The following is a 20,529-nucleotide window of genomic DNA, read 5'->3' as shown; positions in this document are numbered from 1 at the left end:
TAATGTTCACCATCTTAGTGTAGCGTGTTGCCATGCTAACATTTGCTAATTAGCAATAAACGCAAAGTACAGCTGAGACTGATGGGAATGTCATTAGTTAGTTAGAGTCTAATTCCTGGCGCTAGACGACCAAAGTGATTGCAATTCATCCTGAGTGTAACATGAATGTTTGTACCAAATCTTATGGAAATTCATCCAACAGTTGTTGAGATATTTATTTCAAAACCACAAATATCAACCTGCTGGTGGCGCTAGAGGAAAAGTCAGAGGATCACCAAAGTCAGTGAGATTCATCCTCTGGGGAACATGAATGTATGTACAAACTTTCATAGCATCATCCAGTAGTTGACATATTTTAGTGTGGACCAAAGTGATGGACCGACAGACCAACATTGCCATCACTAGAGCCGAGCCGCTGTGTGGCTAAGAAACATGAATAAAGAGGTTAGCTGGGAGAAAAACTTGATTTTCAGTGAATGTGCAGACAGTCTGGAGCCATGGGGGTTATGTTGACATGTTTCCAACATAGTAATCTCAATATCTGGTTCTATTAGATTAAATATAATTTTACATCATAGTGCGTCACAAGCTGACTGTAACCGGGTCTTTGATATTGTTCTAGATAGATAGTGACCATCTTGTCTTCATTTAAACCAGGACATACTGATACAACTCACTGTCAAATGTCTTCCACATAATAGATCTGTGACCACTGGATGTTATATTTTGAATGCCTGGAAATTTTTACATCTAGAAATATAAAAGTGACCTTGTTTGCCTCAAGTTCCTCAAATGTCGTGTCGAGCAAACTGATCAAACTGAGGTGTATCTGAAAGATGAATAACAGGCTGCAGCTGTGTTTTACAAGTCTTTTCTCTGTGGTTGAAAGAAGCTTAATAATATGTGACTAACTTAAAGGATATGGGAGTTGTGTAAGAATCAAGAGGCCCATTTCCTATTCTTCTCTTTCCTTACACTGCCATCTGGAAGTGGATGACATCAGCCTTTTTTCCTCTTCCCAGAAACCCCCAGAGAGAGCGGATATTTCCTCGAGGCCTTGGACAGATAGAGGGAGAAGCCGTGTTAGAGAGATAGTTTCCTCTTCCCAGAATCCCCTGTACAGTGCAGCTTAGTTCCCATAACGCTGTTTGTTTGTCTTGACTCTCGGCTCTAGTCATTCCTCTGGAAAAACACGAAATGCACTTGTCTCGGGTGCGGCTCTCGCTTGACCGCAAAGTCTTTCATCTGAAAATGAAGCCAGTGATACTTTTGCTATCCATGTTTATGAAGCTGAACAGTGTTTTTGTAGCTCACTGGACTGAAGCAGAGTGAAAGGTTGATGTTGGGTCAAGAACTGAACCAGGTTCAGGGCACTGATATTGAGTCCTAACATCGTATCTGGGTGAGCCTCTGTTCCACCAGCTTCTATAACTCTTCATTGAGGGTTTTTTCATCTGGCTTTCTGAAAAAGTGAGATCCATATTCAGAGATAAATGAGCATCGTGGTAGCGTGACATGTAGGTTAGGTTAATTGTTGACTCTAAATTTCCCGTAGGTGTGAATGTGAGCTTGAATGGTTGTCTGTCTCTATTTGTCAGCCCTGTGATAGTGAGCCAAAGTCCAACTGGAACCAGACGGAGACCTTTTCAGATGGTCTCGGTTCTTTTGAAACAGAATCCATCAGTTCTGGTTTCACTTGTGCTCTCAGTAATCAGCTGACTGGTCTCATGTACAGTAGTTATCAGTGCATGTGCATCTGGGGTTCATAGATTTTGGAAGGCTAGACCAAAGATAGAAGAAAAAAGATAACACAAAAAGCTTTGTGGTTACCTCTGGAGCTGTTATACCATCAGACATAATCAAATTATACTAAATTTGAATTAAATTAGACCTGAGACACAAATTAAAAAATCCTCATGATCCAAGGATCCAAAATTCTCCTGTTGACCTACATCTGCTTCAACAGTAGAAACCAGACAGAGCCTTTAATGATGTCTGGAAATATGTCTGGATTCACCGTTATGAATCAAACAGATCTTTATTAATACATATACATAAATCAAATATCTGATTTACTCCTGGACCCCACTCTTATCATCAGACCTTTCCTCTCATAGCTGAATTTGATATTTCTTCCCCTTCTTGCTTTGAACTGAGTGCTGATTACAAATTACAGGACTTTATTTATAACGGGTCTATCATGGTTGGGGGGTTGAGTAGTTTGTTTATCTATGTTTGAAAATAAAAAAATACTTTTTCAATTTTTTTTATCTTCATGTAAAATCAAGTTTCATTGTGTTCAAATCCTTCCAGGAGAAAACATTGGAAGATTTCATCATCACTCACACTCTTGTCCTGGATTCAAGAATGTTGTTTTGCTTTCCTGTGGAGAGTCTGACGTCTTCTAGTAGGACTCTGAAGTCAGATCTCAGAGCCATGAAGTAAGCCCGAGGATCTACTTCTGTAACCTCAGGAAGCAATGGGAATAAAACTGGGACTTTTCTAAAAGACTCAGTCAAGATTAGAATAAACCCCAAACCAAATCAAGTCATGGCATGAAGCCTGGCCACCGCATTTTCATATTAATGCAAAAGTTGATCCCATCTTGTTTGGTACAAATCTCCAATATATGACTCTGGAATAAAACAACATTGGAGCATTCAAACTTGAGAATAATCTTATTGTCGATTTTGACTCCCTCTTAGACCAGACTCCATTCAAATAAACAGAGATTTAGGAGTTTCATTTCAATATGACTGTGGAAAATGAAATACAGTGTATGTCCCCAAAAAAGGCAAAGGCCTCATGATGAATTTAACAGTAGCAGTATCCAATATGCTTTAAATTATATGCCTGTACTTAGATATATATATATTTATATATATATATATATATATATATATATATATATATATATATATATATATAAATATATATATATTTAGTAAGTGTATACTCACCAGCAGCACGCCTGTATCCATTCAACGTATCCTCATACAACGGTTTATTTATATTACGGGAAGTTATTCCTCATTTTTTGTGCATTTTCCTACGAATGTTGAGCAACACGTCAATTTCTCAATTTCTTTCTCAATTACATGCATAAAGTCTTTTCAAAATAAAAACCTCCATCTTCACAGCAAACAACTTAGACTACTTAGTTAGGTTTAGGAAAAGATTGACTTGGTTAGGTTTAGGCAACAAAACTACTTAGTTAGGTTTAGGAAAAGATGGTTTGGGTTAAAATAACTCTGGGCGTGGCGCAACTTAAGTATGGAAGTTACGTGACAAATAAATCAACGTTGACTTCTGATTTCATATGGGGTACGAACACTGGTCTCCTGGGCAAAACTCCCGTGTTTTTGTACCCACCCATCCACTCTAACCTCCTCCCTACGCAGCGTTTGTCGCTCTTTATACTTCCTGGTTCACTATTACGTAGATTACATACAAACTGATTTTGTGTGATATATTTACAAATTACAGTGTATTACTTTTCGTAGGTATAGCTATGAGCGGTGTATGAGAACAGCCTGATCCACTACAGGTGCCATCTCTCACTGAACAAAACTCACTGCTGCTGAATATATTTCTATTCCTGCTGCAGTAAATTCCATCCAAATGAGCTTTTTATGTGTTTGAGTCTGAATCAAGAATGCTGCAACTATTTCCTCCTCAGAGGAAAAAAAGACCCTAAAACTAAATCATTCATATTCATTTTGACTAAAGCAGGTTGCACCGGCTGTATGATACTGATCCCAGGGGCTTTATAGACATTCCTGAACTAATAAGAGTTTCACACGTTTTCTGCACAAAAGCCAAATGGGTCCATCTGTTTTAAAAATGTTTTTACCTGAAACACATGAGAAGGACTTTACTGATCCCTACGTGGACATGAAGTTATTTCCTGTTCCAGGTACGCTTTGAATGGACTTTGTTGCATCATCTCTCTGGTGATGTTTACACATATACGGGTGCCTCAGAGAACATTTTTACATATGATAGGAACAAAATCCTTCCAAAATAGTACAAATGAAGCAAATGGACACCCTCCGAATATTCCTGTGATCTGAACATGATAATGTAACACAAAGGTATTAGGAAGATATAAGTAGGTGCGTTACTTGTTTAATAGAAACCATGGCTACAAAGTGATTCTTGTTGTAAAAGGAAAGGCAACAATGTTAATGTTAAGTCGTGATCGACGTCAAAGGGAGTAAGAAGATGTTGCAGGATTATCTGATACCAGAAATATTCAATTGATTTCTAGAATATGTCCTTTTGTTCAACATCCGTATTTATGAGGTGTTTCTCCTCACGTCAGTGAAGTCTGCCAACAAGAAAAACCTCCACAAAGTAAATCAAAACAGTTGCGTGAAAGAACAAATGTTTTGCCCCTGTAACGTCAAAGAAAGACAGATTTACTGTTTCTTAAAGCTCTCACTTTTATCATTTCCATCCACCTGAGTACTTGCACATGTTGTCAATGGACCAAGAATGTGTGTATTCCTCCTCGTGAGGAAGTAGGTCTGAAATTTCCCAACATATTCTACTTGCTATGAAATGTTTTATGTTACAAATATGCAGTGATACGCAATCAGCTGGTGAATTACATCTTGAATGTATGCCAGTTAACATATAGATTTAAATTTCATTGATGCATCTCTATTTTCAGTTCTTGTATGGGAACTAAATGACATTGCTCTTCATTAGAGCTGTCAAAGTTAATGCGTTGATAATGCGTCGGCCAAAAACCAAGATGGCAACGGCCAAAATGCCGAACTCAAGGTTTCAAACCCGTAGTCCATCTTGTACCTAGAATCATCGTGTTACAGGATCCTTACAGGAATTATCATGCTGCATTTCTCCTTCTTGATTCATAACACAGAAAACTGTAACGAAAAGAAAGGTAACACTTTATAATAACCATCATTTATAAATGGTAAATTGATACTTAATTAAACTTAGTTAATAGTTATTTTCCGGTTAACAATGAAATGATAATAATGGTTACTAATTATCAGTATTGCTATAATTCATGTTATTTTAACAGTTTATTGTTGCAGATATTATAACATTTTATATTCTATATATACAGTATTTGCTACAAAACTATTTGTAAACTTTAAAGAAATTATTTATAAAACATCTATAAACATTACAGAGATAGATGGACCAGATATTTGTAACACGTTGTTAATGGTAAATAATTAGTTTGTTAAAGGACTATAAACATTATTTGGATGGCTATATATAAAGTACCAACTGATGATTATCAGTTAAATGGTTAATAAATACTTTGTAAAGCATCTATAAACATTATTTGGATGGCTATATATAACTGATGATTATCAGTTAAATGGTTAATAAATACTTTGTAAAGCATCTATAAACATTATTTAGATAGATAGTTATAACTTTGTCAATGGTTAATAATTGTTTTCTATGTAATGTTTAGATATGTTTTACAAATGATTTCTTACAGGTTTAAAAATCATTTGGTAATTATTAACAAATACTTAATATAATATATAAAATGTTATGTGTTAAAAAAATAAACTGTTAATAGATAGTTTATTACTGTAATCAGAATGTAATTAATATTGTCTGTTATCAGCTATGATATAACATATGATTTATAAACTAATTATTTCATATCACACATTAATAAAATAACATTAAAATCATAACAAATTATAACATCACTAATAATTAGTAAACATTCTTAATTTATTAATTAATTAATTTTAATTAATTAATTAATTAATTAATAATTGTATTGTTTTTTCACAGTAAAATTACTATTTACTAAGTTTAATTAACTTTCAATTTACCATTTATAAATGATGGTTATTATAAAGTGTTACCCAAAGGGATGAAGAGGATATTTTCATCGGAGGTTTCCTTTATTGAAAGGACAGTAATAGAATGAGGCTGATATCATCCAGATGTTGACAGTGAAGTGTCGACTGTCTGAATTGTATTCCTCTCGTGATGTTCGTGACTGTGGTTTAAAGGCTCTGCTCACTTTCCATATGTGCTCATAAAGTGAGCTACAAATTACTACTGTTACAACCATCTCTGTTTATGTGACCTCGAGCACACGGTCAGTAAAACAAGAATGTTGTTATGCTCTGCTCACTCACAGAGATGCGTAGATCTTCTACAGTCAGGTACCAGGGTGCCGGCTGGATCTGGGACCTCAGGCCTGAACCTCGACCCGAGCTGTGCACCTGTTTCCTGGGCACTGACCCAAGTCATAAACCAACAAATAGACGACATATTGGCAGCATGTTAGCAGAAAGTTAGTGACATACAGGAGGACTCTAGATACATTTGCTTTGATTGATAGCATTTCATTGAATCTGAATCACTCATTACGTTTGTCTTCTTGTCAAAAGTTAAAAATAATTTCATGCATAAGAACTCAAACTCAAAGATTGACATTCCAAGACTTTTGCCACATAGATTAGTAATTTCATGTTCATTTAAATGAGTACCTGAATGTTTTTTATATTGCTCACGTACAGCTGAGGCTCAAGGGAATATCTTGGTTTTGCCGATATTTAGTCATAAAGCAAAGTACTGGACAACTAAAGGGATCACCAAAGTGATTACAGTCCACCCTGAAGGGGACATCAAAGTGTAGCAATCCATCTAATAGTTGTTGAGACTTTTGATTAAAAATTTGAACCTCATGGTTGCACTAAAGGAAAAGTCATTAAGGTTCATCGTCTGGGAACCATTAATGTCTACAGAATGAAAATGACAATCCATCATGTAGATGTTGACTTATTTCACTGGATAAGTGAAAACTTTTACTTGTTTGTGCCGCTAGAGGCAAACTCAGGAAGATTCATGAGAACCATGAATGTCTGTAGAAAATAGTTCTTGAGATTTTTCAGTCTGTACCAAAGTGATGAACCAAGAGAACGAGTCATACCGTTAGCATGGCTAAATAAGGAGAAAGGAGGTTTCCCAAAGAAATGAGTCTGGCTCCGATTTGAACAGATATTCTAAAAATTTGGGCTAAATCCAAAATGAATCCAGTTATTAGATACAAGTCTTAGTTTTGTTCCACATTGGTTCAGTTTTGCATTTTAGTGGAGGGGCTCACACTGAGGTGTCTGGATCTGGCATACAGCTACCACAGAAATGTAACTCAAAGTGAAAATAGATTTAAAATATGTTTTTTAAACAGAAATGTTAACACTTTGGTGCATGTAGATTGTAAATAAACAAAATGGATTAGAAACGAAAGTGTTGGCATTCAACACTTGCATTTAGTTTTAAAGGTAGGGTTGGTAATGTTCTTCAAAAACATGTGCTGACAAAAAAGAAGGGAAAAAAATCAGGCTGTCGCAGGACTGTAATAAACTTGTCCAATTATTTCATTCGGCCCGAATGAAATAATTGGACATTACCGACCATAGCTTTAAAGGGACTCTGTAAGAATGAGAACTTGCTTGTTAACAGTGACACCTGTGGCCGTTAAGTCAACGACAGTCAGCATCCTGTTGCTCGTGCTTGTGCTCGCATTATCGACACACACGAGACTGAACGTGATTGACAGGCATCATGTTGATTAACGTTAGCAACATTAGCCAACTAAAACCACAATATCACTACATATTTCACATGCTTGGCAGTAATGTTAGCTTGAAGCATTAATGGAAGGCCCGGCCGATGTTGATCCCAGTGTTATTTTAGTTTTGCTTCACCACTTACTTCCCACATGCACACACACTCCCACAACACTAGTTCTCCCCCCGACGTCAGTCACATTCCTGTTGTTTTTTTTGGTACTTCGGTGGAGTTTGTGTTGGAGTCTGAGTAGTGGTGGGGGCTGGTCAGACTCCATTTCTAACCGACGTTAGCTATGGTTGCACATTGTTAGCCCTGTAGCGGAGCTGAAGAGAGTAAAGGCACTTGTTAGCGCACATGACATCACATCTGTTGGATTTTCCCAGAAAAATGAGCCCCGGATTCTTCACATTAAAAGCCGTCTACAGGCTGATAGAGGAAACCCAGAAAGTCTCGGAAGGTCTCATGTTTTAGGTTAGGTTACAACCTGTTCTCACATTGGCAATAGAAAGCGTTTAAAAACAGTTTATACATGTAAAATAATACACACAGTCCCTTGAAATGTTAAATTTGTATCAGTAGGGAAGGATGGGGTTGGGACATACAGTATGGAGGCAGAGAGATGAAGAGTGACGTCAGGTTGAATAGTTTAATTAAGGAGTGAAAACAGGATGAAGTTGATTAGATTAGGGACTTTGACAGAGAAAAGATGGTGATAAAACAGAAAGAGAGAGAGAGAGAGTGAGAGAGAAAGAGGGAGAGAGAGACCTTTAGTTGATAGAGATTTAAAAAAGCAGAGCGATATTAACTCAACTTAATGTTAGAGTAATAAGATGACAGGAGGGATCAGTGGGGAGGGACGGATGGAGGGAGGGCAGTTATTAAATCATGGTGAGGATTAGAGGGTTGGCAGAGAGAAGTTGTAAAGCTGTCACCTCCTATACCCGGCGGACATTGACAAATATCAAGAGTATTACAGAGAAAGAGAGAAGAGAGACGGTAAGAAAAGAGAAGAGGAAGACTCAGAGGAGTGGAGGAGATGGAGGGAGGAAGAAAAAAGAGGAGTTGAGCAAGTAGTAAGAGCAGCGATAGAGGGATGAAAGGATTAAGTAAGGAGCAGTGAGGAGGAGGCGACGATAGAGGAAGATGATGAAATACTAAAACATGAAGTTCTAAATAAAAGCGATTAAACAAGAAAAGATAGAAGAGGAATTGCCGGGAGTAATGGAATCAGGTCCACTCTGCTGATAAATCACCGGGCAGTTAAAATGAGATTTTTCAGCTTCCCCTTGAGTTGCCGGCCACATTTTCACCTCGTCCTCCTGTAAACACAATAAAACTACTTAATCCCTCGAGCAGGAGCAAGAGACGCTCGGTTTTATTCTCCGGGGAGATGGAGGTCAGAGAAAGCATTTGAAGTATTCAGAGGCTCTGATTTTACAAGGCAGGTCAAAAGTGTATACAGTGGTGCAATACATAAAGGGAGCATCAGCAGCTTCAGCAGCATCTTCTTTGAAGTCGTTTCAATCAAACTGAATTTCACATGAATTCCTACAAAGATTCCACAAAAAATCTTTTGCCACAAAACTTTCTTTCCTTTTTGAAGCTTGAAATGTTTGGGACCACAATATTTTCCATATTTAGGAAGTCCATTTTAGACTTTTTATTCTCTACATATTTAAACAAACTTTCCCCTCCGCTAACATAGGAAGCTCTACACAAAGAGTTGACATTTCAGAGCAAAAACAGTCTATTTCAGGAGTGTTGTGTTAGAGGATGTAGGTTAGAGGGTGATACAGTATAGTACAGTCTTATATGTCTTTCTTTCTTCTCTGTAATTAAATTATTCCATCTCGCTCACATTGTATCTCTCCATCTACGTTTGTCTGCATTATAAACAACACAGCAACAATAAGAAAAAGGTGAAAAGCTGTAATTATGCCTCTCCTCGCTATACTTTTAAATGTGTATAATGATGGGAGTCCAGACATGGCTGAAAACCTGGATGTGGCACCACTTGTTTTGTTTACTCATTGTTGAACTCCGGCCCCCATGGTGCAACAGGAAGAGGAAATAAAGATGGGTCCAGCTGATAGCCATGGGAACCGTTTCCCTCCACAATGTCATCCACCTCGACTCCGCTGTGTGCATGTGTGTCAAACGTCATCAGGATATCTCATAAAGTTGTAATCTGTTTGTAACTTGGTGGACATCAGGTTCTGTTCGGCTCGAGGGTCGGATGTGATTTTCACCATTAGGTCATTTTAAATAAGTCATTATTATTATTATTATCATGTTGTGTTGGTGTACTTGTGGGAAAGTTCAGCTTTAGAGGCTTCCAGACAAACAATGAACAAACATGAACCCTTTCAGAAGCTGCAGGTGTGAAAGAGAATTGTCTGTGGTGTAGCAGAGGAAACGATACTGTTCAGTGTGTTAAAAGGTGAAACAAAGATGACATTTCGGTGATGTGACTCTATCAACATTTAGCTCTTCTCTTTAAAGAATACTTCAACACATTTCTGGCCTTCCTCTGTGACAGACGGCAGCAGTGGATTACTTACAATAGATTCCGGTGGTGACTCAGAGTAATGGCAAAAAAACGTGTCAAAACATCCGTACTGCAACAAAAGGGTTGAGTCACTCGTAGACATAAGACTGGACTCTGTATGACCCACGAGACGCAACATCCTCCTACGAGGCTGATGGTAAGAGTAGGAGTCATTCCAGCCCGTTCTCATTCCCAGGGCATCAAATACCAAGGCTTTGTCGGCATTAGTTCACAAGGCCCCCTTAGCGCCGGTATGAAACCATGTTCCATTAACCATAATGAAATGTATCTATGATGAATTCCATCCACAGCAACAGTAAATGCTCCGAGAAAATGCGCCGCGAGTGTGGTGAGTATAGTGGTTTTGTTGCCTAATCCTAAAGTGACGTCAAGGGGCGTGACGTCAAGGAGCGTGGACGTCAAGGGGCGTGGACGTCAAGGGGCGTGGCAAAGCAGTGGTATGTTGGGATGAGAACGTGTTGGCCATTCTAGTTGGTAGGCTTCTCCTGACCAGCCCCCTCCTCTCTTGATGTGGATAGTTTAGGTTTTATTTCATGGGTAAAAAGGGTGGATGACATAGTTTCAAATTGTCAAAATATCAAAACAAGCATTCACATCTGCAGGATCATCTCAGCATGGCATCATGCAACATCTACAGGCCAGCTCACACAACCCAATCTCATGGTAAGGTGTATATATAGCATGGCAATTTTGCATGTCATGATTTTAGGCTTTTCGTGTGTCATTTGTATGATACGTCGTTTCCGTGAAACGGTTGCGGTTATGTTTAGGCAACAAAACTATGGTAATCCATCCACCTCCCTGCTGACTAGTCACTAGCCCTGAGACTAGTATATTTATGCAGATGCGTTTGTATTGCAGTCAGTACAGACTACATGGCGTACACTAGCTAGCTTTCTGTTGCACCATCCACTTCTATTTATCCTCCTCTGTCGGAGAATAAACTGTTAGACAACAGAGAGTAGATGGTACTGATGGTGTTTGGAACTTTCAAGGAAGCAAGCAACAAACTCGTCAGAGCATCAGAGCTGTCTTTCAATCGTACATGAAGTGTGTAGTCTGTAATCACCTGAAACTAAGAATCATTGTGTTTAGTGTGTTAGCTTCACATCTACATAGGGAGCGGGTCCTCTTCACGGAGCCCATCATGTTGCTCTGCCATGTTTCTACAGTAGCCCAGAACGGACAAACCAAACACTGGCTCTAGAGAGAGCCTTTCATATTTTTACGTTACCCGAAGGCCACTATAGTTCTCTGACATGCTTGTGAAACTGCGGTAACGTGAGCCGCAGAGTGCCAAACCGTGGTACCGCCAGTCGCCATCTGACTTCCGTTGCTCCTAAGGTAGTGTTATTATGGTAAGGATGGCCTCTGAGCGAGGCGAATGGCGTTACCATGGTTTTGCACTCGGTGGCTCACGTTACCACACAAAGAGTGAGCAGAGGGGTACTCTGGTTGCCAGAGTAAACTAATCACCTGTGACCTGCAGTTGACCTGAATCTGAACCCAAAAAATCAACACGCATAAACGAACTGTCTATTTTTATGGCCTCATCCGATTGCCTTTGCCACATTGTGACGTTGTGAGAAAGAGTGTGTGTATGTAGATGTGTGAGGATGCTCTGTGTGTGTTGGTGTGTTTGTGTATCTCAGGTTTGTTTGTGCGTATTAACATGAATGTTTGTGTTTGTGTTACTAGTGTGTATTCAGCCAAGTGTTTAAATCAAACCAACAGACAGACAGAGGAAACAAACCATGAGTTTCCTTCAGGGATTTATTTAAAAACTCTTGTCAACACCCAAGTTTTTTTTGGACAAAACGCGCACACACACACACACACACACACACACACACACACACACACACACACAAACACTGTATGTCAGATGAGCAGAGAGGAAGAGACAGTTTGTTCCTCGTCTGTCTCCGTGTTGACGGGGTCTGAGGAGGTCGTTTCCTCGAGTCAAGTGTTAAACACAACTGAACAATGATGATGTGAAACACATGATGTCGTCAAACTTACATCACACTGCATTACAGCTGTCAACAGTTATATTTTATGTGCAAACATTATTATTGATTTGGACATAGGCGTGGTTTGTTGTTTCACGAGGAAAAGAAGAAACTAGTTTCTTTCTGTTTCCTGGAACTAGTTTCTTTCTGTCATTTAACCCCAAAGTGACAGGTTTACTGCTGTTTAGATTGTAATACTGTTTATTCAAAGTTATTTACTCTTCACCGCACGTACAAATTAGAAACAGCTTATGTTCAATTAGTTTTTTCTTCTCCTCTTCTCTTTCTGTCTCTCTCCGTTTGTTTAACCCAGTAAATACATCCTTTAATTTTGTCTTCAAAACAATATCCATTTGTTCACGATCAGCTCTCAGACGATGTGTCACAGAGAAAAGTTTGGTTAAAATCCCAAACAACAGTTTAAGAAAATAACAAAGCATTACAGAGGATAATCTGTCATCACCAGGAATTACAAGGGAATGCTTTTAATTTGAAAGGGTTTTATCCCCAGGCTACAATTAAGTGGATAAAAGGTACAGGATATTAAAGGCTGTGATTCAGTTATGAGTCATGCACAGTTGATTTGAAGTCTGTTAGTAGCATTACATTTTCCCATAATGACAACAGAACATGTTGAGGTTCACATTGTTTAGTGTAGAAGAAATGAACCTCGGAGACTTTGCTGGATTAGAAAAGAAAATGCGTGCTTATTGATGCAATGCAGAGATCTCTTCATACTGTGCTTGAAACAGTCAACAGAGAAATCTTGTCTATTATGAATTTAGATTTCGTCCACATTTTGGTAATCGCAGCCTCAGGAGTTGTGCTGCCGAGATGAGAAAGTGGAGCAGCAGCCAAGTTAAACCTCCGTGACTGTCTTTCCTCTCTCAGCAGGCGTCCAACCTGTTGAGCTCTTTAAAACCTGCTGACAAGATGCAAGCCAGCCAGCCAGCCGCCATGATAGATCAAGATAAATTACCATATGATAACATGGTCAGTTTCTTCTGGAACTATGTCTGCATGCTTGGCATATTACCCTGACACCTGAAATAATTTCATGGTTAGGCTATAGTTACAGTGAAGGGAAGTAGTGTTGCATTTCAGAGACTTTTCAACGCTACCAATTATTGTGATGACCTCACGCATGGATTACTGAACAGGCCTACTGGACATACAGTAGGGTCAGAGGCCCAAAGGGGTCAGAAGGCCCGTGGGACCAGAGCCTCTGTTTAAGGTGACATTTTTTGCTGGAAAGTAAATCAAACTACAAAGAGATGGAAAGTACTACATATAACCTAGACGCAAACTGGCCACAAAGAGACACAAACTGGCTACAAAGAGATGCAAACTGGCTACAAAGAGATGCAAAATGGCTACAAAGAGACACAAAATGGCCACTAGAGATACAAAGCGGGCACAAAGAGATGCAAAACTATACTACAAAAACGCTAAATGCCCACAAACAGACTCAAAATGCAAACAGACTCAAAACGACTATAAATAGACGCAAAATGACCACAAGCAGATGCAAAATGACTACAAAAAAATGTAAAAAGCCCACAAAGAGCTGCAAAACGACTGCAAGAGACACAAAATGACCACAAAAAGATGCAAAATGCCCACTAAGAGATGCAAAATGCTCACAAAGAGATGTAAAACGACTACAAAGATGTAAATTGCCCACAAAGAGATGCAAAACGACTACAAAGAGACACAAAATGCCCACAAAAAGAGACACACCACGACCACAATGAGATGCAAAATAACCACAACGATACTCAAAACTCTTTCAGTCTGGGTGTCTTGCTCCTAGAAGATGTGGGGGGCCTTTTACATATCTGTGTCCAGGGGCCTGCTGTCTCATAATCTGTCCATGCACAAGGGTTCAGCATTCAAGCCATCTTTGCTCTCAACAGTTACTTTCCCCTTGCATTTCTCAAACTAATCTCTTAGAATTGGCCAGCCACCACAATAGTAAACGGTACAGAATGATAAATTGACCTGCTGTTTCCCTCTTGAACTACATTCCCACATTAACACACCCAGCTCAGCTGCACATATAGTTCCTGTTTATGAGAGATTTATTCAGGTGTCCGCCAGCTTGTTGACAACATCCAAAGTGCAGAGGGAATAAGGGAATAAGTCAAAAAGCAAAACAATGTTCTTTGGTTTGTTTGTTCTGCTATTGTGCAGTGATTCAATTAGACTTGATGTTGGGATTGTTTATCTCCCAGAACGTATTGGTCTCAGTTGGCGTTTGAATTGAATTATCTGTGAGTATCAGATTCATCGCCTTGTTTTGGAAAATAAATGCTTTAATGTATTTTATTCAGGAGTCTGGTTACCACATAACCAAACTTTATCTGGTATCAATACCATTTTTATTTAATACATATGGAAGTTTTAGTTTCACAGTCATGACAGTAATGTTGTTGCTCTCTTTTTCTCTGTCCATCTCATTTACTCTCTCACTCTGTCTCTCTGTTTTTTAGTGTATGTGCGTGCATGTGCTCGCTTTTAGAAATGTTTTGTTAGTGGAACCTCTGGATATTGTACTAGAGCGGCGATAAAGAACTCCAGAAAGTGTTTCTTGTTGGAGTCTGGTCTCTTCCAACAGGAATGTAAACATCTTAAAGGGACTCTGTAAGAATCACAAATTGCTAACAGTGACACCTGTGGCCGTTAAAGTCAACGACAGTCAGCATCCTGTTGCTCGCGCTTGTGCTCGTACAACCGACACACACGTGACTGAACGTGATTGACAGGCATCATGTTGATTAACGTTAGCAACATTAGCCAGCTAAAACCACAATATCACTCTATATTTCACATGTTTGGCAGTAATGTTAGCTGACCAAACAAAGGCCCCTCCATGAATGGAAGGCCCGGCCGATGTTGATCCTAGTGTTAACTTTTCCTGCTTCAGCCTCCCAACCGTGGTCAGAAGGAACAGGGGAGACACAGTAGTTCTGGTCTCCGGGGCCGGAGTCGATAACGTTACTCGCTCTGGAGTTAACCCCCGCCGTCACTTCACTCAGCAGCAGGGAAACAAGACGCATTTCTGCACACACTGAAACTTCCACTGTACATTCACTTGATATTCTCAAAGCTAAACTAACTCGCCGCCGCTCTCTCTCTCTCTCTTGCTTTGCACTTGGTCTGCTATTCTCCCACAACACAAGTTTTTCTCCAACGTCGGTCACATTCATGTTTTATTAAACGGGCTTCACGAGATATAACTTTGTTTTTTTTGTGCGTCCGTGGTGTTTGTGTTGGAGTCTGAGTTGTGGTGGGGGCTGGTCGTTTATTGGCGTTAGCGGACTCCATTTCTAACCGAACGTTAGCACTCACGAGAGCGCATGTCGTCACATCCATTGGATTTTACCGAAAAATCGGGCCCAGGGTTCTTCACATTAAAAGTTGATAGAGGAAACTCAGAAAGTCGCGGAAGGTCTTTTCAGGTTACGTTACAACCTGTTCACATATTTGCAATAAAAAAAGATTTATACATGTAAAAAGCTACATACAGTCCCTTTAAAATTCCAGTAATAATTTATTTTAAATCATCTAAACTAAATATTGGATGGATTAAAATGCTGACCTGATGATGGTGCTAAATGAAAAGTTAAGGGATTACCAAAGTTATTACAATTCATAATACGGTGGAAAGTAAATTAGGAAACATCATCTGGGAGCCATGAATGTCCTGGCAATACATCCAATAGTTGTCGACATATTGAAGTCTGGTCAGACTGAAATTACCATCCATAGAGCCATGCTGCTGTCAGTTAAATCAATGCGTGATACAACACATTTAACATAACATTTAATGAGTCTCTCTCCTTCTCCATCTCCCTCTTGTTAACTCCTCCTCCAGTCAGCAGCAGCGCAGAGTGTGATGTGACCGGTTGGTTCGGCCTTCTCCCATCTATCAGTGAAGATCAGTCAGAGATGACAGCGCTGCAGGCAGCAGAAGAAGTCGGAGCCAGAGGAGTGAAGTCTCTTCAGATGCTGATGCTGTGTCTCTTCCCACTGCTGTGGCTGCATCCTGCAGACTCCAGCACTGCTGCAGATGCCAAAACCTGGAGGCAAACCAGGCCACGGCTGCAGCTCTCCCACTCAGGTAGGAAACACACCAAGAGAGGAACACACTGAGGAACACAGTTAAAGGTGTCCTGTTTTCTAAACAAACTAAATATACATGTTTGTGTTGCATCTTCCTCATAAAAGAAATATTTTTTTTTAGAAAAGTTTAATACCTGCGTTGTTTACATCCATGTTTGCTTGCAGTCTTTTTCTTCACTGCCTTTGCTGGAACATTCCTGCGTCTTCATGCCACCAGCTATTGATCAAGCGTGAAAACAATGATAGGAATGTGTATTGCGATGCCTGCATGCTTGTGCGAGTGCATGCGTGTTTTTGTGCGTGTGCACACTACCCATTCTCATTCATTAGAAAGAATGCAAGTTGAAGGCACTTCAGCATCGTCTTCACTTCTCAGAGCCGGAGGTTGACGCCTGGTTAGGTTTAGTAAAAACAAGTGGTTTGGGTTATATGTTACCTGACTTCAGTTACACAGCCTACGTCACATACTTACGCAACTTAAAATAAGTCAGCATTGACTTAGATGGGGCTAAGCCACTCCTCTTTCACCTGAAGAAGGACCAGGTTGTTTGCTAGAATGAGGTAACTGTTTCATAAATGAATAATCAAGGTTTAACTCAAGATAGGTACTTCAATGGTTGGACCAATTTACTCTAAATAAAATTGATTACTTACACTTCCTTATATTGTTGAGAAAATAACCATAGTATACCAGCCCGTTTGCACGAAAAGGTGTATAAATGGCACGATAATGTGCAAGGCGTTTAGCGTGCAACAAGTATGGCTTTCTTGATTTTCGCTTGTCATTTGCACGCCAAATGACAAGCGTCATTTGTACTGACTGCAATGTAAATGCCTCTGCGTGTAAGTGCAACGGTAAGAGTTAGTGATGTAGCATAAAAAGTGAGAAAGTCAGGTGGATGGGCCCCAACAATCACCGGACTTTTAACCAGGAGACCCGTGTTCTAGACCGTTGTAGACCGGTGTTTCGTTTTGTAAGTAACGTTAGTGACGTTTGTCACATGTTTTTTATTGATGTTTGTGACGTGTTTTCCGTCGTTGAGTTACGATGTTTCCTTACGTGTTTTAATTTACCTACTTCGTTGAAGCCCAACCATGACGTTTTACCTTACCCTAACTAAGTGTTTTTTTCTTGCCTAAACCTAACTGCAGATGTTTGCGTGGCGTACAAATGACACATGAAAAGCGACGTACAAATGACATGCGAAAAGGCTAAAACGCTTGACACGTGGAATCTCGTGGTATTTATATGCCTTGTATACTCACCTTTTCCAACAGCAGTGATTGAGCAGTATATTACTCAGACAGCGCACGCTATTTTTATAGTATAGCGTCACATTCTGCTTTCTTGTTAAAATAGCAAAATAATTTGATTGTTACAGATTTTGATAAAGTAGTGATTTAATGACTACAGACCAAACTGTTCTTGCTAGAAAAATCTCAGTCAACCGAAACCTGCTGTTGACTATGCTCAATTTGAAACTCCAGTGTGTCAGTGCTTGTTCGAGCCTTAAAGTGCATTCTTACTCCACATCCACATCCACTGAACCAACAAATGACAGATTGAGTACAATCTTTCTGTCTACAGTTAATGTAATTTTTATTGCTTCACCCATTGAAACACTTTATGCCTAATTTATATGTTTTGCGCCCCATTTAAACAGCAACATTAATCATGAATGTCATTCGTCATAGCTTTCCTCTGAGCTTTTGGGTAAACACGTTAGGATTCAGAATGAATGGGTGTTTTTTAGATCAGTTTTGGTCGTTAAATTGTGGAGCTTTTCAGTCTGTTTGTGCTCAGCTTTGAGAGTTTTCACTTTCATTTGTGGCAGATATTTTACAACAGAGAGCAGTATAAATTGAAAAACAGCAGCGGAGACAGAACTTGACAGTCTGTCTACCATTTTTCCCTTTGACTATTTTAACATGAGAACACACATCTTTCAACCTTTTACATCCGTTCCTTACTTATTGCTTAAGTTAACATCCCACCTTGTAACACTGCAATAAAAGCTCAGTCCAAACTGGATCAAGTTACTGATGAAAGTGAAGTGTCTGATTATTTCCCTGCTGTCTGATTTTAGGAAAGTCTGCATCCAGTTAATGGTTTTCAGCTGTTAAGTCATTTTCTCAGCGGACGTAATGCTGTCGGAGCTGGGGGGAATTTTATAACACTATCATGAAGATCAATGAAGTAATGTCTCCTTGACACAGCATTCAAAGCAGTCTGGTGGATGTTGTAACCATAGAAATAATGCAGTAAAATGGCTTTTTCTTTTCATTTTCCAGAGTTTTTGTGCTCTGTGGTCTCAGTTAATGTCAGCAGCAGATGCTCTTTTCTACAGTAAAACACTTCATAAGGGCAGCAGGAAGGAATAAAGTGGCAGATTAACAACATGGGAGGTGATGCATGTGTTGATGGATGTCATGGTGCCCATAAATGTTTAAAACAGCCTCAATTAGATTAAGTATCTGCGGCGAACTATCATCCCGAATGTACAGATTTAAGGTTATTTTAGGTCAGACTTTCGGTCCTTTTTATTAAGAAAGCTTTCTACATGAGAAGCAACAGCTGCAGGAGCTTGTCTGGTTCCTGCATCTTATGCTATGTTCACACTACGAGCGACAAAGGCAACAAAATGACCAAGCGTGACCAGCTACGTTGTCAGTGAGTCGTCGTTGAAGTGTTGCTCAAGCCCTCGTTGACGTAGTTATGACCCTACTGTTCACCCAATATGGGTGTGAACACCGTTAACGTTAACCTCACAGTTAGCGTAGAGACATGTCAATGTACAAATATTCAAAGACGGTACTGTATATATTTGTCCTGCTGTATTACAGTGTCTCTAATGCTTTCTGACTGGCATGAAAACACGTCGTGCGTGAAAGTGCAACACAGAAGAAGTGGGCGACTGCTGCCAAAGCTATTACTGTATATATTGGAGATGTTTTACTTAATAAGAACTATTTTCTCTAAACGAAAAGCGACAATGTGTTAGAGGGGCTCTTCACCATAAGAGCAGAGCACTGCACACACACTTAAATCACCAGTGAAGTAATCTGCCCACTTCCAGTCACTTTAAAACACTTTTTCTTTCCGAATGCTTGCTTCCTGCTTGGCAACCAGCAACACCAGTAAAGCCAACAACTGTTTCCTATCCAGCAGCAATTAGTTCAGGGAGGCTGGTTTCATTGTGTGGCGGTTAGTGAGATGTTTGTGGAGTGAGCAGTCCGCTGAATGAATGAGTGGATGGATGAATGGAAGTACTGGAGCAGCGACTGTGTTGTTCGTCACAATTCAGGTTTAGTGTCCAAGTGAGAGGGGAGGGTTTGGGAATGATTGCTCATGACGTGACAGGATTATAGAAGTCAAACACATTTTAAGACACTGCATGGATGTTAGTGATACAATGGGTGAAAAAGGAAAGTCCTGAAAGCTGAAATGTCATTTTCATTAAAGCGTCATAGTTTGAAGCAAAGGGCCACTGACCAAGCGTCGGTATTTGATGAGTTGGGAGGGAGTACGTTGTGATAAAACCTTCACCCAACACTGATGTACCACTGTCAGTCTGTGATGTAAATACTGTTGTAAATATTCAGACTCAAGAAGCTGTTTTTATATGGTAGCACCATTACAAGGGGAAAATTCCAGATGTCTCATATATCAGATTACACACACTTTCATGACATATGTGACATCTTTAGGTGCCAGTTCAGTCTTGAATCTTTATCAGTGAAGTTAATGTAAAGTTATGTGGATGTGAAAAAAACAATTTTGCAACACATGTTTGTGTGATGAACCTTGAAGAAGTTAGGTTTCCTTCTGCACCCTTCAAATACGTTGATTTATTTTTTTTTCTTCCTGTAATTGTTTTCCCTCGAGAGCAGGTGACCTCCTTTTTTTCCATTTTCCCTAAATAGTCTGTATCTCTTTCTGGAGCAGATCTCATGATGTCATACGACAGACTTGTGAGGGATTACATGTGTGTGTGTGTGTGTGTGTTTCTTGTGTTCCTAACAGTAGCAGCTCTGTGGTTTTCATGGCAGTAAAGCGAAGCAGTGAACTCCAGTTAATGAAGTAGGACGAAGTTCTCTTGCTGCGTTTGTAGCTGCAGGATCAACATTAGAGAAACTATTAAGATTTTATAAGGCAGATACTCAGACAGTAGCTTCAGGGGCAATTTACAAACACACACACACACACACACATACACACACACACACACAGAGGGA

The 20,529-nt window shown here is 39.5% G+C and overlaps 1 protein-coding gene across 1 annotated transcript in view; it reads left to right on the top strand.

Annotated features, from left to right (window-relative positions):
• si:dkey-49n23.1 (semaphorin-3D) overlaps nucleotides 1–20,529 on the top strand; it is a 103,336-nt gene that overhangs the window by 29,396 nt on the left and 53,411 nt on the right. Inside the window, exon 2 of the mRNA XM_037780462.1 lies at nucleotides 16,046–16,291. Within this exon, the coding sequence (XP_037636390.1) occupies nucleotides 16,120–16,291 (172 nt within the window). The 5' untranslated portion in view covers nucleotides 16,046–16,119. The remainder of the gene's footprint in view (nucleotides 1–16,045; nucleotides 16,292–20,529) is intronic.

The sequence above is a fragment of the Sebastes umbrosus genome, chromosome 1 (assembly GCF_015220745.1).
Source record: "Sebastes umbrosus isolate fSebUmb1 chromosome 1, fSebUmb1.pri, whole genome shotgun sequence".
NCBI classification, from domain to species: Eukaryota; Metazoa; Chordata; class Actinopteri; order Perciformes; family Sebastidae; genus Sebastes; species Sebastes umbrosus.
The sequence above is the reverse complement of the archived record's forward strand: the minus strand, read 5'-3'. Positions and strand labels throughout refer to the sequence as shown.